Source organism: Crocodylus siamensis, chromosome 10, assembly GCF_052110815.1.
Source record: "Crocodylus siamensis isolate JL-2025a chromosome 10, ASM5211081v1, whole genome shotgun sequence".
Lineage (NCBI taxonomy): Eukaryota > Metazoa > Chordata > Crocodylia > Crocodylidae > Crocodylus > Crocodylus siamensis.
The window spans coordinates 13,593,168-13,617,284 of NC_143404.1; the positions used below are offsets into that span (position 1 = coordinate 13,593,168).

Below are 24,117 nucleotides of genomic sequence, written 5' to 3' on the forward strand. Positions count from 1 at the left end.
ACTTTGAAACAGGATGGGGGTTTGTATCCTAATGATTTCTAAAACCTGTTACTTTTTCCCTACAGAGTCGCTAATAACCACAAACAGAATCTAATGACCGTTGCTAATCTGGGTGTGGTGTTTGGACCAACACTCCTACGACCTCAAGAAGAAACAGTTGCAGCAATTATGGACATCAAATTCCAGAATATAGTGATTGAAATTTTAATAGAAAACCATGAAAAGGTAATGGGGTTTTCATTTTTTTCCAGAATTTATAATTGTTTACTGTACAGAATGTGTTTTATCAGGCCAAACACACATTATTCAATGAACCATCTCCTTCAGCTGGCCAGTAAGAGAAAACCCTTCCCTTTAGTTAAAAGAAAATTATGAGACCATTACCAAAACTCACCTGGCTCATAGCAGCCTTTTTATATGGTAGTTTGTCTCCAGAAGTGGTAGAAACCTATTACAATTCTGTTCACTAGTTCAAGCTGTAATTTATGAGAAAAAAAATGCATTGTCAGTTCTATACATAGCATTAAATCCTCTTGACTACAGTGGGGCTAGGATTTCATCCATGATTTCTAGGGCAGAAATAAATACATGAACAAGTCATTAATAATAATAGGGAGACTCCAGCTGTAGATTACTGGCTTCGAGCTATTCTTTCAGAGGCCGAAATTGCACGTTCTGGTAATGCGGTGGTTTATGGCTGTCTTTAGTTAAGTTCCCTATCACTGCCCCTTTTAAATGTTGCCCCTTTCTTAGCTTGTAATAGGTACATGATCCTAGGCACAAGAGAAGGTTGGTTCAGTGGTTAGGAGTTGTTCAAATTTCTGTTCTGTGCCTTGAATAAGTCAGTTAGACTCCATGTGCCTCACTTTTCTCTATTGGTAAAAACGAAATAGTATTTTCTGACATCATATGGGTGTTGTGAAACTTGATTGATTAAAAAATGAGATTCGGATGGCCATCACTTAAAGGAGGTTGAAAACTATCACCTGCAATTCTAAAACAAACCAATATCCAGATGTGCTTAACAGGACTCTCGTCATGGTTTTTGGTGGGTTTTGGGTGGGGAGAGCTTCTTAGCCAAGCATTCAGACTGTCTGAGATGGGTGACAATGGAGCATATTTGCCTTTGGTCTGCTTGTAGGGAGACCCTTTCAGGTTGCTTTGGCCTTGGCATGATTGTTTCTAATGCACTTAAAGTACATAGCATATGTGTTCTCAGTAGGGTCATGTAGTGTGGGGGGTAGAGTACTAAGCTTGAAAAGCAAGTCCTTCAAAATAAATAGATAAAATACACCATGCTAGTCAGAATATCTGCATTCCACCGTCTCACAAAGAAAGCTACATGTTTGAATAAGCTGAAGTGCGTGGTGCTTGTGTCCGATAACATGAGGTGCCAAGTACCCTCCGCTTTCATTGAAATAGTTCCTTGCTTCAGCTCTTTTCTGTAGATTCAAAATCATTTTGGCTCTCAAATAAGTCTCTACATCACTGAGGGCCATGTTGCATGTTACGCTTAGGATGTGTTAACTGCACTTAAAACACAAGTGCCTGTGTGTTCAAGCAGTAAAATGTGCTAAATTCGCTCATATTGTAGCAAAGTCACGATTTTTCGTGGGAGAAGTATCTCTAGTTTGTATTAAGTAACACATGCTCAGCTCCCATTCAACTGCTCTCTGGAGGTAATAGAAGTTCCAGATTCTGATTCCAGTATAGCTGATTGTTTGTCCCAGCCCTGGCACCATACCAGGGCTGGTTCAAGACTGCCAGTGGCAGAAACCTGGCTTGCCTTGTGGATCTGCTGTTGGAGCTTCGCTTATCACTGAGAGCAGCACCCTCTCCCCAGCTCAGCTCCCTTTGCCACCTTCTGCCTAGTGCCAGCAATAGACCCATCCTGCCCTGGCATATTGGGGCAGGTGCTCCCAGCCTGTGCAGAGCTGGGCAGGCAGTGGGGTAGGTGCAGGCTCAAGGTGTTAGGGTTGCATATCCTCATAAGTAGACATGTGAACTACTGCACCTGGTGCTGGGGTCAGTGTCATGGGGAGGGAGGCAGCTCCAGCCGGTCTAGAATAGGCTAAGATGATTGTAAGCATTACCTTGCAACTGCTCAGAATACATTCAGACTTTTAATAGGGCATAGAAACACTTACTGTATTCTAAATTGAATGCATGTTAAGTGTCCCATATGACAAGGCCTCCTCAAGAGCTATAAGCAGCATAGTAGAAGAATTTGGACGTACAAAGGATTTAGCATTGAATCCATTTTAATTTTCCACCCATGGATTACATTTATACTAACTTTACATCCTGTATGACCCTGTGGGCCTGTGGGTGCAGCTGCAGGCTGATGCTTCTGCCGACTCAGGCTAATCTATGATGACAGTCTGTTTAGAAAGATTCCAATGATTATTCTGTCTTCAAAGCCTGAGCAGATCTATGCAAGCACATCTGACATACCACTGACAGCTCACAGCATGTAACTGAGGCAAAGGACCTTCACCTCTACACAGAGGTAGAAAGCTGTGACAGAGTACTGTCCAAATGTTAGTCATGTCCCCTTGCATAGGCAAATACTGCAGGAAGCAGGGAAGGCAGGAAGCATAGGCAGCTATTTGAATAATCTCCAAGGAATTGCTCCCATGCGGTATATAAACAGCTTGTTACTAATTTGGCACAATGGGCCTTTTAAATTTTGTTTTTCCCTTTACTTGGGATAGAACGAAAATAATTGCTTAATTATGAAACTTCCTGGGTGAAAAGTGTTGTGAAAAGCAGACAAACAACCTCTGTGTAGCTCAGAAACATCTGTTGATGCATAGTTTAAGGCTCAGCACTACAAAGACACAGAACATGTCCACTCATTGGCCTCTAATCTTGTAAGATCACTACGTCAAAACAGTGAAATATAACAGTGTTTCCCAGACTTTTGATACCTCGGGCACACTTTTTTTTCTGGACTAAAATTGGTAGTACACTTCAGTCTTACTTATACCTATGCGCACACTTCTTTTTTCCCAAAACCTATACCATCTTCCATTCGCCAGTCAGAGGAAAACATACCAATGCTGAGATATATTGTTAAGAAAACAAAAAAAACTTAACTTTTCTGAATTTCATGGCACCCTTGCTGAAGATCACTGAGCTAGATCTGAATTCAGAAAAGGTATGGGGTGGTAGGGCCTGAAGGCTAAACAGGATGAGAATCAGTAATCAAACTGGTGCCACTTAAAAGCAAGAGGGGCAAGATTTCACCCTTCTGTGCCCTGTTCTTTTCATTTTGTGTACCTCAGGGGGCAAGGGCAACTCCTGCTGCTGAGGCTGCTTCTGTAGGGTTTCACATGTCAGCAACTACCCCCATAGTGCCTTTTGCCAGCCTTGGGAGCATGGGAGGAGTGGAAGAAATGAGCTGGGCTTCAAAATGAGGCTCCATCTGTGCACTTGCCCACTTGCAACAGAGCGCAGGGCTAGGAGCTGGGTGGTGGGGGTGGCATAGGGGCTGACTAGGGGTGGGGAAGGGTGGGAAGAGGCGGCAGCTGGGGCAGTAGTCTCTGAAGGTACCTAGGGCAGGCACAGGGTGCTGGCTGGAGGAGGAGAGATTTGCCTCGCAAGTGATGATGACACATTTTCATGATTCTCACAGCAGTATAGTCTTTGGAGCTAGGGGTAGACATGAAAAAAAGCTTGAGCCTCAGTTGATTAAATCTTTGCAGGTTAGCCTAACCTGGCTAGGCTAAATCAGTTTTGTAACCAGACAGACATCCTAGAAATGCAGGCACATGTCTGCAGCGCCTCAGGCTAGAAGCTGGGGGTGCTGGAGCAGCCCTCCCTTTGCTTCCACAAGGCTGAGCCGAGGGAGGCATGCCCGGGCCTGCATAGGACACTGTGGTTAGGGAGGGGTTCCCCCCCCCTTGATAACAGAGCATTTATCAGCTCTGTTATCAGCATTTAACACCCCATCAGAAAACAAAGCCTTGCTCATTACAAGGCCTTGTTAAAACAGCTTTTTGCGAAGGAAGGAATGCAGAGACTTTACCATCTGAGCTGTTGATTACCTCCAAAAAGCCCTAGGTGGACACTGTCCTATCTGCCTTACACAGCATTAGCTAGCATACCACATGCTGGCTACAGTCTGTGCTGTGGGAGGGAGAAGGAAGGGATCTCTGCTTAAACAACAAGTGGTGAGGGGCCGGTGGGGTAGGGCATAGGGAAGCCAGGCAAATGCTGCTGTGCCTGCAAGTGTCTGCCAGAGCTGCAGCCAGGGAGCAGAGGGGAGGGGCTAGCCCTGCTGTGGAGCAGAGAGCCCTGCCCATCCCAGAATGAGAGCCGGGATACTGGGGGTGTCTGATTTAGCTTAAACTAGCAAAGGGTCTGGGACAGACATTGAATAATCCGGTTTGACCAAAATCAGTTAAGTCTGATACTACATTCAACTGGGTTTATCTCAAACTGATTTCAGCTATTTTCAAACTGGTTTATGTGCACTGAACATATGCTCTGTTACACATTTATACCAGTTGCTGATCACTTAAACCAGTTTATGTGTAATGTCTGTCCCTAGCCAGGGAGTCCTTGACTTACAGCCTCTTCTTTGCCTGTGAAAGTCATGAGCTCTTTAGCTTTGACATCTGCATCACAAGCACCAGAGTATTTTGTTACAAAGCCTTCTGTAACATAAGGCCCCTTCTTAGTCATGCATCATTAAGCCCCTCCCTTCTGAACTCCTGAAAGATACAGCTCTTTAGCAGTTGATTGATTCTCAGTGACCTAGGTCTCTCCCTGTGCCAACTCAGACTTCCATCAGGTGGGCATCCTTTAAGGAATTGATACCAGATTTCTGAACTGTCTTTTTCTGTCTTGACTGGTATTCTGATCTCTAGTAAAACATCTTGTAGTGTTTGAGAATTCATGGATGCTTGAATGAGTAGATTGCGGCCTCTTTCAAAGCAACGCACCTGTCTAAGACATGAGTCAGTTCAGTTGATCTGGTAGCAGTCAATTCTGATGGTCACACAGAATGGTCTTGTACTTTTTGATGTGGACTAGCTCACAGTGAAATGATGAGATTTTCAAACTTCTCCACATTTGTGGAATGTAGATGGGATTCAGGTGCTTACGTCTTTTTGTTCATCTGGGCCATACTCCTCGTTTAAAAGGCATTATACACTTATCAGAAGGCTTAATAGACATATTTATGGTATTAGACAGCCTCTGCTCAGATGGTGGGATGGAATTAAGAGCAGCACATTTTCCCCAGGCAATAGTAGTTATCCTTCCCTGGTTTGCGCAGTGGTCAAGGACTGTTGGTGGAACAGCTTGCTTATAGGACTATGTAAGTGGCTCACTAAACCAGGTCACCATTTAAAAAAACTGAAATTATTGCTGGTTGTTAAGACCTTAAATAACTAACTTTTGAAAAGGGCACAGCCAGGTTAAAAGAATGTTGTTTTTAAATTGACAAAATGTCATTTCTTAAGTTGTTTACAAGCAGAACTTTAGTTTATTAACCCCCTCCCCTTTATTTAAATTAATTTACTTATTTTGTTGGAGGACTGGAATAAATTTCTCCAGTTGGGGAAATTTTCACTTTTGTTTTAAGATTTTATATTCCATATATACTCCATAAATGATATTGTGCATTGCAATATCTGCTTTTGTATAAAAACTAAAAACAAAGAAACATACGTATGTCATCACATAGCCTCCCTGCCATCATCCTGCATTTCACTCAGATATAAACCCTGCATTTTGTTCCAACTCTGACCCAACACAATCACTTAGATTAGAGAGAGGTTTGCCCTCATTTGACAAATGTCACTTTAAATCTGGGAATTAATGTTGACCTGTGCTAACAATAGTTGGAGGCATTTACAAAGACTGGCCAAGAATAACAAGGTGGTGCTGAGTATAGTTCTGGGGTTTTCCTTTCCCCTAAAGCAGCAGCTTCCAAGAACAGAAAGCTCTTGAATTCACCTGCCATCTAAGGCACTCAGGAACCAGGGACTCCAGTTTCTTGCTCTATCCCCCAGCTGTATTGTGTTCATAAGATATAAGTTATGTTCATTATGGTTACCCAAGACCTTTGTAAAGTAAAGGTTTTGTGACAACACAGCATGTGGGAAATATTCCAAAGTACAGCAATTCTCAGTAACAGCTGTGATTATAAAGAGCCAGACCCAAGAACTGTGTGACTCAATGCAGAGATTTTCAAGGACGATGGGTCCCTGCAGCTTTGAAATCAGATTCACGTTTATCAGTGTTATTGATGATACCAGCAACAGTTTGGAAGCAATACTCGGAAACTTGTTAAATCTCCAGAAATGATTGAACTTTTCTGATTACACATAGCATTTAGTGGCCTGCATTGGAGACTCTTGCAATCCATAGTATGTTGTAATTTACCGATCATTCTGGGAACTGTCAAGCCACTAGCACTTTGCTGACAGCGGTTCAAAAATTGCATTTGATCTGCAGATACATCACAAGAACCTCACACATAGAGCTTATATTAATCCAGAGATTTATTGGTGGCAAGGGCACAAGTTCAGATTAATCAGTGAAGTCACTGAATTTTCATTACTGTATCTTGAGCTTCCTCTCTTGCCACTACTTCTCTGGGGACAATATGATTATTTTCCACAGTGAAATCAGAAGAGACACATGAGCCAAACAGAGAGTAGAATGGAGAGAGATTATGATGTCTGTACAAGTGCAAAGAGAAAGCGGGCTATTTCTCATTAAATGCTTCACAGTTTGCACAAGTGATCAGATAAGCTGCAATACAAGGAGGCCAGTAGCTATTATTCAGACTGGAAGAAGTCATCAGTAACTATTTTCTTTTTTGGCTACGCAAAGAAAACATTAATATTAGCAAGCAAGGCACTCTGCTTACCTGAGGGGAATATAACCTAATGCTAGACATTTGTCAATTGCCAGAAACCATTCAAATCAATTACATTTTTCTCCTGAATGTTCTGAATCCTAATCAGTACATGTGAGTCACCAGTGTAAAACAATACAGTGTAATTGCACATGCAGGCACAGTGGACTTGTATATTGCTAATTACCTAAGTAACTCCCTTGGGAAAGCTTCTGTTAGCTCAAATCAATTTAAATTAAGAAATATATTGGAACATGACAACTGTAGAGACGCAAATGAATTGGAATGGATACTGAGTTTAATTTTTTTCCCCCTAGAACTCATCCTTCTGCTATCTTCCTTCTCTAGAAGATCATTTGCAATCAGGCTGTTTTAAAATGGTGACATTGATGCATGGGCATTTAGTATGCAAATTACTTGTGTAACTGCCCCAAATACATTTTATTCTTCAGAGAGTGTGAGTTCAATGCTGACTGCTTCAACGTCTTTGCAGACAAGTAGATATTGGTTATCATTAATTATTTTGGGAAAGACCAATAACTACTAATAAGTTGCATTTCTGTCAGGCAAACAAAACAAAAACTTGGTGCTCCACACGTACTGGTTTTGCAGATGGCTGACAGATGTGCTGAATGATGCATAACATTTGGGACATTTGGGGAGTCAATTGAATTAAGCAGCGTGTAAAACCTGAGTTTAAAAATGCAGAGAAAATAAGCTAATCTTCTGGATTTGGTTCATGATCCATCATTGCAAACACTGCTTACAACTCTCAGATATTACTTCCTTTCCTATTTCTCTCACACTTGAGGAACTATCACCCTGAGTAGTTTTTATTGTGACCATTAAGCCTACATGGGGGAGAACTGGAGAAGATGGCATATTAATAGGAAAAAAAATACCTTTTCAATGCTCCAGTTGCTCAGTGGCTGAGGAGGGGAGGTTGTTCTTTTTGCTGTTGTGAAAATGGACAGATGCATAGGTTCGAGTTGCATTAGATCAATGAAGACATGTAGGTTTTGTGCTGCTAAGTGCAACAAGACTTAACTTTTAGGTGCCTGGCCTTTGTCATGGAATGTACAGCCTTGAGTTCGGTACCTGAGCTCGCTCTACCATGCATGGAGAGACTTTGGTGCCTTGGAATGACATATGTACATCCAGAATGCTACAAGAGTAGCCACTTGAGCTAATCAGCAGGAACTGCTGGTAACAGAGGGGTGTCTTAAGCTCTGCAGGGTATTGTTGCTTCACTTTGGGACAAGCGGGGAGGGGGACCTACCTCCATTCACAGCTCATGGCCCTCTACTGGCATTCAGGCTCCTGACAGACGTTACACTTAAAACATGATTAACATTCATTCAGTTAATGGTGTGATAAAATGAGGAATTAGCCACATGGTTATTATATACAATATGTGCAGTAACTTTGTAGCTGGTTGCTCTTGTGCCTTTAATTGAACATGTGGCCAGTGCCCAGCCTTTGAAGCAAATGGAAGTCTTTTTAGAAGCTAGGAGTGCTGAGTCGGGACTCCCAGATAGAGAAGGATACCATGTGCTTTCCCATCTGGAAGCTGCTTCCGGCCAAGGGAGCACAGGGAGCTATGCTTGCTACTTGCTAGTTCAGGTTGAGCCCATAATTGGGTGAACCTTTTTGGCAGGCATGCCACAGATTAGCCCCCAACCTTCTGTGAGTGCCATTCCAATCCCCTTCCTCTGCCCGATCTACTACTCTGCTTTATGCTTCCTGCCATGTGCTCCATGACCCCCCTGTTGCTTTGCTTTCTGCTTCCTGCCCTATCTGCTGCTGTTTTCTGTCCCCTCCCTGATCTGCCGCATGCCACACACAGAGGCTGTGTATACCACTTATGGCACACTCGAGGCAGGTTGGCCTCCCCTGTTTTATACAATCATCTAATTATTAGTGGAATCACCAAGATATAAGGAAACCCTTCTCTGTTTAATAGATTTTAAGTAGAGGTGCACCGATACGTCAGTCTGATACCGATATAAAGAAAATTGGCTGCATTAGAAATCAGCCGGATGGGGCCGATAATTTGGCCAATAAATGCCTGTGTGTGCACGCAGCTGCAGCACGGCACTCAGGTTGCGAGAAGCAGAGCCTGGCAGCATGGAAAGCTGCCTCTAGCTGGTAAGTCCGTTGTGTTGGTGGGGGGGCAGATCAACCCTCCCATGGTTAGGGAGGGTGCAGAAGCAAGTGCTGCCCAGATGGGGCAGGCGTGGGATGAAAGTGTGGCTTGTGGGGGGGGGGGGTGGCTCCTGCCACTGCTTGTACCCCCAGGAGGGCGGGGGGACGACAACAACGTGTAACCCCGGATCTGTATGGGGTGAGTGGGTGGGCTGGAGCTGGGCTCTTCTCGCTGGGGGCAGGAGCTATGGAGGCAGCTGCAACCACCCCAGATTTCACTGTAGCTCCCTCCCACTCACCGTTGCAGGCCCGATGCAGCCCTGGCTCTTCCCAGCTCAACCCCTGCCTTCTCCAACGCGGGGTGCAGGTTAGTGGCATGTCTCTTCGGGCTGGGGGGGCAGCTCCCTTCCAGTGCTGCTACGTGCCCTGCCACCCTCCCACCACTGCTGCCACTATGCTCCTGACACAGCCCTGGCTTTTCCTGGCGTGTGGCAGGAGGTGAGCCAGGGGGCTGAGCCAGGAAGAGCTGGGGCTGTGCCAGGAGCATAGTGGCAGCAGTGGTGGGAGGGTGCTATGGTAAAATTTGAGGTGGCTGCAGTCCCCTTGGTAACCTCCGCTCTGAGCCCAGCCCCTGGCAAGAAGAACCTGGCTCCAGCCTGTGGCTACAGCCTGCTTGCCCCGCCCCACGCAGATCTGGGGACACATGCTCCCCCCCCCCCCCCCCAAAGTGCAAGCAACAGCGAGAGCCATCTCCCCCCATGAGCCACAGCTCCATCTCACACCCACCCCGGCTGGGCAATGTCTGCCCCTACCCTGCCCCCTCTCTCACCCTGGGGTGGTTGATCTGCCCCCCTGCCCTTCCAGCACAACAGATATACCAGCTGGAGGCAGCTGTCCATGCTATATTGAAAATCAGATTGGAACCCAGTTCAAATCTGAAGTTTGGTGCGCATAAACTGTTTTTGAAGTTCTGGCCTGAGCCACTGCTGGCACATGGTTATATTTCTTGAATCAAAAGTGAATGTCTGTTCACTAGCTTATCAGTTTCATCTACACAGCTTAGACTAACTTGCAGATTGAATCAATTCAGCCTCAGGCTTTTTGACTGCCTGTATTTAGCTGGGAAGGTGAGTTATAATCTGAGTTATAGGCTCTGATCCAAGGACTAATGGTGCATTTTACATTAAACTTGGGAAAAAATGCCGAGGGTGAGGCAGTAGTTGAGCAAGGGTTTTGAAGCACTCCATTTTGTACTTAGGCACCCAAGTCATTTTGTGACTCTAGCCCTAAGATGGTGCTCACTGGAGAATGGATTTGAGTTAGTGCTGAGTTTAAAAACTTTCACCTGAGGTCAGGGCCATCCTTGGGGGGGCAGGGCAGGGTAATTGGGGCGACTGCCCTGGGCCCCATGCTTTGCGGGGCCCTGCAGAGCTGGGCGGAGCAGCTGTAGCGACTACACTGCCGCCACTTGCTTCGAGTCCAGCCCCTGCCTCCTCCCTGCCCCCCTCCTCCCCCACTGCTCATGGCTGCGGCAGCTTCTTTGGGTTTGGGGCAGGTGGGATTGGAGTGGGGGCAGGGGATCAGAGTGGGGGCGGGGCCTTGCATGGGCTGACTTGCCCCAGGCCCCGTACCCTGCTTAGGTTGGCTCTGCCTGAGATGAGAGTAGGGTTTTATACCAAACTTATTACTAGTCTTCATATTGGGAAATACTATCCCTTTTTTAAACCTTGCAATGCTGTTTCCTCACATCTTTTTAAAGAGACCTACATAGTTTCTTGAGTATACTGTGCCAAAGTCAAATGTAAAGTATGTATTTATCTTCTAGTTCTTTGTATTTTCAAGGCCTGAAGGGGAGATAGAAAACAGACATCAGCATTTTCTTGAACTTAAGTATTTATTGATTGTGCACCCACCCCTCCAGTCAAGCAACTAATTTTAGCTTCACTGGTGCATGTTATTCAGAGGTGATAGAGAGAATAATTTTTAATATTCTTAGCACAGACTAGATTGCTTCCATTTCTTGGTCACTCCATTCATCTTAATAGCTTGATATTGATACACTTGGGACTGAAAGGACAGCATTAGTAGAGCTCTTTTCCTTGTCCTCTTCAGTCTGCCGGATAGACACGTTTAGAATTGGTTGTTTTTATTTTCTCTAACCAAATATGACAGAATCAATGCTCTCAAAATGCAAACACAAGCAAATAAATGATAAAAGCTGTACTGGAGGAAACTTTGGTGTTTCTGTTTCAGCATGATTTGGTGTCACATTGTCACTATAAAATTGCATGGCGGTCAGAGTCATGACTCTGCTGAGTAAATTAAGCACACACACAATTGCATGATTCAGCTGTGATCATTAATGGCAGCTCACTAGGCTATTATCCTGCTGTTGCCAAGGGCTGCAGATTGTCTAGAAATGATGACTGTCATGAGCAAGCAAGATGTGGGCTTTTTCAGGGCTGGCAATACTTTAATCTTTGGAGTGGCTACACTAGGGAAAATAAAAGGGGAAAAGGATGTTAATAAAAGAAGTTGTGGCTTAATAAAAGAAGGTTATAACATAGCAGAGAGGCCAAGGGGGAGGATATTTACTGGACTTTGCACAATTGGAGTCACAGCAGTGAGTAGAACGTAGTCTATAAAGCTAGAAAGAACTAGAAGCCCTTAAAAGTCTGCTGGGGGTGGAGGGATGGAAAGGAGATGTTGAGACAGGATATTGCTTAGCTTTACACAGCATCTGAAACCTTGCCTGTCTTTTCTGCAAAATGGTCATTACTTTTGCAAAATTACATTGGTGAAGTCATGAGCACAGTGCCCAGTTTGCAATGTTGCCCTTTGTACAGCCCTTAGGATCAGTTAAAAATTGTTTCTACTGCAGTTTGAACTGCAAGGCACAATTGGTGCTGATAGCTCACCATGCATGTGACGCTGAAGTGTGTAGTTTAATAGAGTTATTTATAATGAGGTTCCAACAAAATTAAAACCACATGATTCCAGCTGAGTGTGTTTAGTCGCAAGTTATGTATGTGCTGGCAAGTGTATGTACGTCTGTCTTGGCCCCCCTGCCGCCCGCCCTCTCTGGGAGTTCTTCTGTAAATGTATGTAATGATCACACACAACCTGAAAAGCTTTTGTTTGTATTTTTTTCCCCAATACATGTCCCATGCAGAATTTTGTATTGGTGGGAGCTCTAAATGAGAAAAATAAAACACATTTACCAATGCGCTTTTTAAAATCAATAGCAGTGGAGCAGACTTGCGGCCTAGGGCTGTGCTTTAAAAGGACTCCATTCTCTTGGGTCAGGTGATCTAGCATGCAAGAAAGTGAGTGCTTTGGTGTAACTTACTCACGTGTGCCTCTGATTTGTGCTTTGGCACGATAACCTGTGCAAGTATTGCCAACAAAGCTTCTAACTGAATTATGAGCTTTCTGAAGCCAGATTGAAAAGAATGCCGTGGAATCCTAGAAGGTTGCTTTGGGGAAAGTCCCGTTTCAGGTTGCTTTGTTCATTCCCGCCGTGCTTCAGTTCTGTGCCTGAGGGGTCAGTCGCAAGAAGAAACGGATGCGAGACAGAAAGATCCTGAGTAGCCGTTGGTGGCTGGTCTTTCAGACCGTGAGAGTAGCGGTGCCATAGTGTGGCGTGAACACAGATACATGTGACCATTTGGCGTGAGAAAGACGTATGTAGCACAACTGAGCAAGGCTTTGAACTGGGACTCCTTCAACTGATACATAAAGCAAGAAGGATGGATTGGTAGATCTTGAAAAGTAAGAACTAAGAATACATGACCCTTCCACCTGTTTTGTATTCTGTTCAGCTACTTACAATCAAATGCAGCTTTTCACTTATCAGTGCCTTTATCAGTGGCCCTGAATATTCACAGAATTTTTTGTGTGGTGATTCATCACCGTTTCCTGTTCCTCCCCCATTATTAGCCTCAGATACAGAAGCTCAGCTTTAGCAACATCTATCAACAGATAGGAGATTTGGCTGAAGTGCTGTGAATTATATGGCACTGAGCGTGTGGTTGGCTTGATGCAATTAAGCTGCTGTTTTTTGATTTCCTCTGGAATATGTTACGGTCAGAAATAGATCTTTTTCTTTTTTGTTCTTGTTTTTTAAACCCAAGTCAGTGTGATGCTTAAATTAAAATATTTGTTCAAAAGATCAGGTTAAATCATGGGGCACCTGGGTCCTGGGGACTGAAAGTGCAACCATCTCTGCTCTTTCAAAGGAGGTATGACCGTGGTCACATTTTCTGAATTATACCAGACAAAAAGGATTTGCGGTAAGGTTTATTCCCGAGTGCACAGTTCGCTTAAAACAACAAAACATCACTTTTCCAAGGGGCATAAGCATTAGCATTTGTCACTGAACCTGCTTATTGATGCTTTTGAGACGGAGATGCAATATTAAAAGTAGTTGATTAAAGATTCCCTGCTTTTACATTTATTTTTAGACATATTGTGGAGGGGACGTTGTGTTGTTACATGAAACAAAGCAATGAGTTTCTGGCAATTATTCATAGGAGCTGGCAGACAAAATTTTATAACTTTCTGCAAGAAATTGGACACCTCGGAAATAGCTAATGGCTATGTGTTCTGGTTGAGTACCTGGCATTTACGGGAGAATATGTGGGGGAGAAATGTCTCTGAAATGCTATTTTCCTTTTGGCAAACTACGGCCTTCATATTGAGCAACCTTACTTCCCAGCAAAACTATTGGTTTTGAAGTCTTGGGCTCAGAGGGTTTGAGTAGGAAAAGGCACTAAAGTATGTGTTTAATGCATTTGTGCTGGGGGAGCCCTTCAAAGAATGGCTTTCAGGGAACTCTAGTGCTGTGTGAACCTTGGGTTAAAGAAAAGAAACAATAAATAACAAAGGGGGAAATAATGCTGCTGTTAAGATTTATCCTGCTTAAAAATTCCATTCCCCTTAGGAAAAATGTGATCACTTGGTTTACAGACAGCTGTGGCTGGGAGTTGCAAAGAATTTCACAAGCTGGTTTACATCACTGGGTCCTGAGAACTGCCAGCCTATGGGGAACAGCTGCACCGTATGGAAATATATACATATGGATAGGCATTTGGTTTTACTATCATGTGCCTTTTTTTTTTTTCCTGCAGTCAGCTCCTTGGTGTCATTCACGGCCTCTTAAGTGGGTTACAATGTTCATTTTTACTAATTAACAAAGTGGCTTTGGGGAGGAACAGCGGAAAGGAGGGCAGTTTGGGTGGGGAGCTGAATGTTATAATCTCATTTTCTGTACCCAAAAAAGGTAACTTGCCAAGTTGTTGGTTTCTCAGGGCTGTTTCCTTCACTGAGTTTCTCTGCTGTAATGGAGTCCCCCTCCACCCACACTTCATTGCAACATGTGACCATTTAAAGAACACTTATTTTATTTATAGATATTTAACACTGTGCCAGAGACGGCACCGCCAAACTCGCAGCTGCTGCTATCTCGTAAGAAGAGCACAGATTCGAAGCCTCCCTCCTGCAGCGAGAGACCCTTAACACTCTTCCACACCGCCCAGGCCAATGAAAAGCGTAAGTATGTTAAACAGCAGAGCAGTGGTTGCTTTGGGAGGTTGCACTTTCTTAATCTGCTCATGAGGTTTTTTTACCACAATGGATGGAGTTCACTTCTCATGCCACAGGAGATGATTGTCACTTCCTGAGGTCACTGAAGGAGAAAGAGAGAGAGATCTTGTAGCAGGATAAGACCTTATACCTCTGAAATACTATATTGAGGGGAAGTTTGAGATTCTCTATCCCCTAGATTTTAGCCCAAGGAACTGAAATTAGGCTGTATTAAAATAGCTGTGCACTGAAAGCACGCACCCCTGCAGCTTAAAAAGTTCCGAGACCATTCATCTGTTACTAGTGCAACTAGTGTTTAGCAGTTGACTCCTTTGTACAAGGGTTTGAAAGTCCCTTGCACTTCATATCACTTAACAAGATGATCATTTGCACCTATTGGGCACGTCTAAGTGTTGCAATGTGGCAGCATTGCTGTGGCACCGTGCTTTAGTACTTCCTTTTGGAAGTACTAAAGCAGTGTGCAGTATGGGTGGTTAATGACCCGTGCACACTTCGCGCTGCTAGATTTTGCCGCTACATCGTCATAGTGGCGTACTGTACCTGGCGAGTGTGCTGCTATGGCAGTGTAGCTGGTGATCACGTGTAGACACATGTGAATGCTACGTCACTTTAGGGCAACATGTAGACATGCCCACTATAAACATTCTCTGTCTCATTAAAAGCCAAGAATGCAGGGCGTTTCAATATGGGGGAGCATCCTTGTGATTTTAGAAGCTACAATGTAAATGCATTAGAAACCCATGTGAGCTCTGAAGATCAGGCATGTTCTGATTCTAAATTTGATACCCATAAACAGGGGCTGTTTTGAAAACCTTGGCCTATGAGATTTTTGTCCAGTATTTCTCAAACGGTGGAGTATAGAGTCCATGGGTCCTGACCTTCAGTCCCAGCGACAGCAAGTACTCCAGCATAAATGGACAGTTGCCCTTTTTCCACCCCATGGCGTTATTTTATCAGCTCTTTTCCTGACTAGACGCTGCCTTTCCCACCTGTTGCATCCACCCATTCTAGCATTCCCATTATGCCTTTACCATAGACCCTCAGAGGCTTCATATCTGAATGGACTGAGTGCACTTGTCTTATCAGCCATCTAAGTGATAATTCTCTCATGAACATGAGCATGAACTCCAGATCACGTGCATCCCTCTTAATTGTGCAGAGCCAATCACCGGACAAGCTCTTCTGCATGCAGTTCTGTCATGATCCTAGTAGCTGAGTTACTAGCACGTAATCCTTTCAAGGAACAGAGATGGAAAAGGAATGTTTGTTTTACTTGGAACAATGCTGTGTTTTAGGTTCCTGCTGCATTAACAGATAACTTGTGCTGCATTGGAATGCCTAGTTCTTAAAGTTACTGTGAACAAGCTAAAAATTAGATTGAGTTCTTTTTTCTCCTAAATTATTTCTTATCATCTGTAAGAGGTATTGGGTTGATGATTGTGTACTGAATAGCTACAGACAGGGCCACTTTGGCCTGGAAGAGATCAGTTGTAAAAGTGATAAGCTAGTTATATGTTCCAGGCTTATTCAGATGTCGGTGTCTTAGCTGGCACTTTCAAGAAAAGCTAGTCAGCACTGCTTTTGACCGTGGATTTTCAATGAGGTAAACAGCTGTTGGGAGTGAGAGAGTTAGTATAAGCTGGGCATGTCTACATGAGATGTATACTGCAGAGCTGCCTAATTAGCTTTGCAGTAAAGTGTGCATCCACATGTGCAACCCTATTAGGTCGCAGTAAACTAATAAAAGCTGCTGTAGGTTAGTAGTTGTAAATACAAGTACTGTCTTGTGATGGTATTATTTACTGTGCTGCAATGCATATGTAGATGCTGATGGGACTGGCTGCCTGCTGGCTGCCCCACTCTGAAGCACTCCCATGCCTTAACCAGCCTCTTAGCACTATGTTAAGCTGACCCCTGGGTCCCCTGCCAGCCAGAGCTGCTCCAAACTGGCTCAACGTGTTGTGGTCCAAGGTGCATGTGTAAATGCATTGCACACATAGATGCACCAGCTGTCCTTTTTTTCTGGTGCCCATGCTACAAAATAGATATTGGGGGAAAAAGTAGAAGTGGTTCAGAGAACCCTAAGAGTGAATCAGATTCTGGAGAACACTAATTGCAGTGTCGTAAAGGATTCAATATACTTGGCTTACAAAAAAAAAAAAAAAAAAGACTGTGTAGCCTTGACTCTACAGTATTTTATATGGGGATATCTCTAATCGTAGATGGGATTTAAATCTAGGAAACAAAAACAAAATTATATTGAATAGCTGGAAACTAAATCTAGACTAATTCAAAATGGGGAAAAAAGTGCAAATGCTTAACATTAAGGACAATTTAACCATTAAAAAACACAGGTAAGGTAATGGATTTTCCATCATTGCCAAGATTTTAAATAGAAATGTAATGTCTTTCTAAAATATATGCTGCCTTTTAATCATAGGCTATTGTTCTTCAGTTCAGAAGTTTCAGGAAATAAAGTACAAGGGCCTGTGTCATGCAAGAGATTCAGTGGCTATAGCTGTTTCTTCTGGCTTTAAAAATCTGACACGGAAAGTATTTGGTTACTGCTGTCTGTGTCTACATGAGGCATTGACTGTGCAGTAGCCACGACTACTGTGCAGTAGTGTGTGGCAGGAAGCATGATGCAATGCTGCTGCACAGTAGTCATGAGCTCCTGTGCAGTCTATGTCACAAAAAGCCATTCCTTGTAACTCTTGTTACTGTGCAGTCACTTAGTTCTTTTTGGCGTCTCTTAGTTCTTAGTAATGAATGACTGCTCAGTCAGCATCTCATGTAGATGCGGCCACTGATCTTGGTCACGTTTGAACCAGGAGTTTTATAGATAGTAGGGCTATGTGAAATGGCTATGTCTCATTTTGATTTTTGGATTCGGCCATTTCAGAGGACAGTGATTCGTTTCAATGTTTCAGATCACTGCTTCGTTTCAATACAGCCGAATCTGTTTTGGAGTTTTTTGATGCTGCTTCAGAGATTCAGATCGGCTGGGGAGAAGCAGATCCTCTCACAGCTCCTCCAGCTGTGCCTGCCTCTCCCCGGGTTGGGGGAGCCATGGGAGAAGCCCCCATGGCTGCCCTACCCATCCCCATCCCCCACTCGTCCTCAGCACTCACTGGTTCTGGCAGCAGTGATCAGGGCCTTTCAGGGCTCATGGCACAGTCCCCCTGTGCAACGTGGGGCAATGCGGGGGCAGCAGGGATTGCCCCCTCACCTGGCACCAGTGCAGCAGCTGCCCCATGGTGCAGGTGCAGCATGGCTTAGCAGGGTGCTACATGCTGTCTGGAAGCGGAGTGGCTCCACGTGTCAGCTGCAGCCCGGCACTGCTCAGTCCCAGGGGTCCCAGCTCCCAGACAGTGTGTGGTGCCCTGTCAAGCCATGTTCCACCCATGCCATGGGACAGGTGCCACATGGCTGCCAGGTGGGGGAGGATGCATTCCTCACTGCCCTGCACTGCATGTGGGGGGCTCTGCCACGAGTCCACAGAGGCCCTGATCTCTGTTGCCAGACCTGGTGAGTGTGGGGATTTGGTTTAAGTGCTGGAAGGTTGGTCCAGGCAGGGGATGGGGCCAGGCAGGGCAGCCATGGGGGGCTTCTCCTGTGGCTACCATGGCTGTGCATGGCTGAGCAGGTTTGGGTGCTGGCACTGGCTCCAGCCAGCAGTGGCAACATGCTGCCATCCTGGAAACAGATCTGGGGGCCTGCACCCACCGGGAGGGCTGCGGAGCTGTGCCAGACTCCTCTCAGAGGGTGTGGGCCCCCTGGATCTGTGCAGTTTGACAGCAGGCTGCCGTCCCTCCCCCAGAGCACAGGTATTGAAAGGGACTTCAGGGACAGATCTCAGACGCTGGCCAGCTACAGATGTCTATATCAGAGCAGTCCTTCCCCCCCCCTTCCCCCTCCCCCTTCTTAGTTTCTGTTCCCCTGCAAGCCCAGCTGCAAAACATCCTAAACATTTCCAAAATGTTTCGGTTGGTTTTGCTTAATTTTGGAGATGTTTCGGAGCCTTCCGTTTCGTTTTGGATTCGGTGTTACAGGCGCCGAAACAGGCTGAAACACCTCCGAAATGAAACGGCTGCTGAAATTTCGCACAGCCCTAGTAGATAGTTTTGATAGCTTTTTATATAACATGGTGTTCCATATAGATTATTCCTATATAATATCTAGTATTGTAGCCTTTTTCTGGCTTATTTTATTATATAAAGTGCTTTTGCCGTCATTTGAATATTCTTTGTAGATGGCTTGTTGCAAGGTTCCCTTGAGCCCACTTCTCACCCAGCAAACCTTGCATTGACATCCACAAAGGGACAAAGTTGCTGGAAGGGTGCCTAGAGGAAGCAAGAAATTTAGGATAGACTCATCTGGATTGTTGCTTGGAATTACTTTTCATTATAGGTTGCAAAAGATCCTGGCTAAATTGGTGTGAAATCAAACTTGCTGGAGCATACAGTTCAGTGTGATGGATTGCTGCCTCTTGGTTTGGCTGAACAGTTTAGTCGGAAGTACGGTTATTTTTGTTTGGTTTTTAATGAGGACAGGATAGCAGAAAAGGCACAACTTGAATCTCCCATATGCGTGGGCTGCAGTTCCCTATTCTTTCTTGCCAGGAGGGTATTTAATGTGGAAACTTGAAAAGAGAACTTGTGGATTTGATTTACTAATGGAAGCTTTATCATCAGGGAGAGCTGGAACAAAGTCTTAGCTGTCTGCTATGGGCTGTTCAAAGAGTCCCACAGATAGAAGAAAAGACTGCTCAATACAAGTGCATGTTGTTATAACCCAGGGGTCAGATGGCACATGCCATGACTAAGCTACTTCATAGTTTATTATCCAGTCGTCCAGAGCTAGAACCTTTCTAGGTGTGACCTTCCTTTTGCTTAGGAAGATGGACACTCACTAAGTGACTTATTGGCCTTTGATATAACAAAAAAGAAATTGTTTAGCAAATGGTTTTTTACATTTCAGTAGATGTACAGCCACAGATGAGTACTTAACAATAGCCAATAAAAATATTCAAAATGGATTGAAGCCTTTATTTTTTTTTTTTTTGAAGTGGGAAAATTAAAAAAAATCAATACTTTTCTGTCATCTTCCTTAGATGAAGTGTTGTGAGCTCCCCTAGCCAGCCAATGTTTTTAATGTAATAGTAGCTGCTGGTTGCTACTTTTAAAATTGCCCAGGCAATTGACACTGATTTGTCTGAAGGGTCTTAATTTCAGTCCTTAGCCTCAGGCAGAAGATGCTTGGAAACAACCAGATGCAGAATGTTGAATATGATCTATCATCTTGAATCTTCACTTCTTGCAGCCTGCCATCGTGTCAGTTCAGTTTGTTGCAGGAACAGTGTCTAATGAAGACCAGACTTTTCCCACTCTGCACTTCAAGGAGATGATCTAGGGTAGCGCTGTTTTCAAAAATATAAAGCCCAGTTATGAAATGGGTTGGTCTCTTTACTGTATAAATGTACCTAACTTTCCTTTCAGTTTTATCCTCAGCTCAACACTATCTTGACGGTCAGCATTTGGGAAGTGAAATAGTCTAGTGGACTTCTGGTTTGTCCTCTTGTATCTTCTTTGTGGGTGACCCTTTTCAGTACAAAGAGCTGCCCCCATAGCCAGAGGAGCTAAGATTCAGAAGCTTTTTGCAATCTTGCAATCATCTCATTGCTTTACCTTGCTCTTAATGGGAACTAATGGTGACCTTAAAAAAGTGATGAACTAAAACCTGCTATGTTAAGCTGCACCAGTTCGTGGCCATTTTGTCGCTCATGAAGCACAGCCTTGCATTTCATAAAGGCCTAAAGATGCAATTAATTTTGCTTTTAATTAGTTTAGTTTAAAGAGACTATTGCAGGAGAGCATTGCTTTGCCTGTTTTCTGGAAGCTGCTGTCTCTGTTGGCCTTGATTTGGCTTGCGCAGTTTTGCTGTCCATTGCAGCTGTAGTGCAGATTGATATTTTCCCTCATACTCTGCCATCTGCAGTCCCGTTCTTCCATCATTAAATCAGAATAAATAAGATGGACAAATAGCACTGGCTCGACTGTTATAAATGGAAGCAATTTCCCTTCTGGAAACTGAAACCTCTCAAAGGGCACCTTTGTTGCTAATAGTTGCCAGGCATTTAGGCTTGCTTGAAGGAAGCTCGCTTTGGAAACCTATCTGACTGTAAGAATTCTTAATAGGAATAAACATGGCTTCAGTCATTATCACCTCCCAAGTCCCATGTGGACCTTTGTTAGTTCATAGCTTGATATCAGTGAATCTGCAGTCAACGGGCTGTACTCTGGCTGAACTCTATGAACTATCTTCTTGCAACCAATCTGAGTGTATGATACTGGCAAGGTAAGATTGAATTACAACTTTGGCTTCAGACTCATTACCTGCTCCTGGAACTGGGTATAAAATATAGAGCAATAAATATCATCGAATTTGGCACTCTAGGGAAATCATTCTTTTTTATGAGCTTTTCAGACTTGGTTTGAGAGAGCATGGCTTTCAATCTCAGCCAACATATGACTCGAAGCTAAAGAGATTATTGTTTGGGATTTTTTTCCCCTTTTGACGTGTTGTAAGGCATCAGGTTGGGAATCATATACAGGCAAAAGATACTGAATTGAGGACCCTAGCTCATTGGTAACTCATGGGGACAAAAGAACAAAGAAAGGGGGCAGAGAAAGTACCTGGGATATCTGTCACTATGTGTTAGTTGATTGCAAAGTGAGACAGTTTCAAGGGTTTGCAGGTCTTGATGCATGTGAAATTGGCTTCTTGTAATATTGGCACAGCACCAAGTCTTTTGCCGACCCAACTGTGACATCTGCACTGCAGCTGGGAGGTCTGATTGTAGCAGTTATAGACATATTAGGGTTAGATTGAATCTATCTACTTTATATACCAATGATTTTGAAACCCACAGTGGCATAGAATTCAGCATGATCTGTACAAACTTTACCTGGATTTATCTATGGACTCCATGCCCTTGCGCCCTCACTGTTGTTGGTACCTGTGCTGCTAGATTAAATTGTGCTGCATTTGCACCTCTTGACTGCAATGTAAAGATACTCGGTATAGCATATTAGCATCACTAGGCTAATATCACAAAGCAGATATTCAGGTGCAACAGGTACTTTTTAGTGCAGATGACAGGAATGCATAGGGCTATGAGGATAAAATAATTTCCTCCACTTGATGGATAGTCTTATTAAATTAGTTAATCCTTTTATCTTTCAAAAACACCCTTGAAAAAAATGCCTTGCTCCCAAAAACTTAAAGAGCTTCAGCCTGTGTTAAACAGCCACTGTCCATGTGTAGTAACTGTCATAACTTGTCCCAGAGTTGCTCCTGCCTGTGCCCCACACACATGCAGATACAGAGGGCACATGTACACATGAAATTAATGCACCACAGTAAACTGTAGTGCGTATCATGCCAGCATTTATTGCTCCTGGGTGCCGCATTTACATGTATGGTCAGGACCACAGCATGTTGAGCTGGATCGGAGCATCCTGGGCTGGCAGGGGCCTGGGTAGGTCAGCCTGCTGGCCTGGTGCTGCTCCAGCCTGGCTCAGTGTGCGGTGGAGGGGTTGGCTGGGGCACGAGGGTGCTCCAGTGTGGGGCTAGCTGGCAGGCAGCCCTTGTGCCCCAGCCAGCCCTGTCAGTCACATGTGTTGCTGTGCACTAAAGAATGCTGCCATAGGGTAGTATTTGTGTTTACAAGTACTAACCTATGGCAAAGCTAATTAGTTTTCTGTGGCCTAATAAACCTGCACATATAGACACATTGAGACTTTACTGTGGAGACAGTTTCATGGATGTTAGGGCTGGAAGGGACCTCGGAAGATCATTGAGTCCAGCCTCCTACCCCAGGGGCAGGAAGTCAGTTGAGGTCAAAGGATCCCAGCAAGATAAACATCCGAATATCTCTTAAAGGAGTCCAGAGTAGGTACTTGCACCACCTCTGGAGGCAGTTTGTCAGGCCTTGGGGGCTCAGACAGTAAAGAAGTTCTTATTTTATGTCCAGCCTGAAACGGTCTTGGAGGAGTTTGTGACCATTTGACCTTGTCATCCCTTGGGGCGCTCTGATGAACAGACATTCCCCCAGATTCTGATCTACACTCCTTATATACTTATAGGTAGCCACCAGGTCCCCCCTGAGCCTGCACTTTTCCAGGCTGAAGAGTCCCATGGGTTGCAGCCTCTTCTCATAAGGCCTGTTCTCCTGCCCTCTCATCATATATGTAGCTCTCCTCTGGACTCTTTCCAGCTTTTCCACATCCTTTTTAAATTGTGGAGCCCAGAATTGGATGCAGTTCTCCAGCTGTGGCCTCACCAAGGCCGAGTACGGCTAGAGGATGACATCCTGGGTTTTTCTTGAGAAGCGTCTGTGGATGCAAGCCAGAGTTTTGCTTGTTTTACCAGCTGCGACATTGCATTGGTGGCTCATATTCATCTTGTGGTCGATCATGACTCCCAAGTCTCTTTTGGCCGTAGTGCTAGCAAATGTAGCACTGCCGAGCTTATAAGTGTGCTGTGGGGTTTTTTAACCAAGGTGGAGTACCTTGCATTTTTCGGTGTTGAACCCCATCAAGTTTTCGTACTCCGATTTTTCTGAGCCTGTCTAGGTCAGCTTGGATCACCTTCCTATCCTCAGGTGTGGATGCTTTACCTCAAAGTTCGGCGTCGGCGGCAAACTTGGCCAGTTTGCTTCTGATACCAATGTCCACATCATTAATAAAGGTGTTAAAGTGTATAGGCCCAAGGACGGAGCCTTGGGGGACCCCATTGGTCACAGCACACCATGATGATTTATTTCCACACTACCGCTCTCTGGGTCTGACCTCAGAGCCAGTTCCCCAGACATCGGACTGTGATGCAGCCGAGGCTGCAGTTGCCCAGTTTTTCCATTAGATGATCGTGGGACACCAGATTGAAGGCTTTTTTTAAAATAAAGATATATGACGTCAATCTCTTCTCCCTTGTCCAGGTGATAAGTCACCTGGTCATAGGAGGAGATGAGATTGGTCAGGCAAGACCCAGCTACAACAAATCCATGCTGGGTTTCCCTCAGAATGTTGCCATCAGCCAGTTTGTCAAGAGTGGTCTCTCTGATAATTTTTTCCAAGATCTTCCCTGAGATAGAGGTCAGGCTGATAGGTCTGTAGCTCCCCAGATCTACTTTCCTCCCTTTCTTTAAGATAGGCATCACATTGGCCTTTTTCTGATTTTTGGGCACTTCACCGGAGTGACACGTGTTCTCAAAGATCCATGTCAGTGGCTGAGCTATGATGCCTCCCAGCTCCTTAAGTACCCTGGGGTGTAAACTGTATGGGCCAGCTGACTTGAAGGTGTCCAGCCTCTCAACATGTTCCTTTACATGGTCTACATTGAAGGGTAAAAATTTTCCTTCAGCCTGGCTGTCCCATCTTGTTTTGAGAAGAGCTGTCCCTTGGGGTTGGTGAAAAACTGATGCAAAATACCTA

The 24,117-nt window shown here is 44.5% G+C and overlaps 1 protein-coding gene across 3 annotated transcripts in view; it reads left to right on the top strand.

Annotated features, from left to right (window-relative positions):
* Positions 1 to 24,117, top strand: part of ARHGAP26 (Rho GTPase activating protein 26) — a 326,765-nt gene that overhangs the window by 211,794 nt on the left and 90,854 nt on the right. For all 3 annotated transcript variants that reach the window (XR_016438391.1, XM_090020915.1, XM_090020916.1), the window contains exons 18-19: positions 66 to 225; positions 14,431 to 14,569. Coding sequence is in view for 2 of the 3 variants with exons in the window: in XM_090020915.1 (XP_089877041.1) it covers positions 66 to 225; positions 14,431 to 14,569 (299 nt within the window). In the remaining variant the exon portion in view is untranslated. The remainder of the gene's footprint in view (positions 1 to 65; positions 226 to 14,430; positions 14,570 to 24,117) is intronic.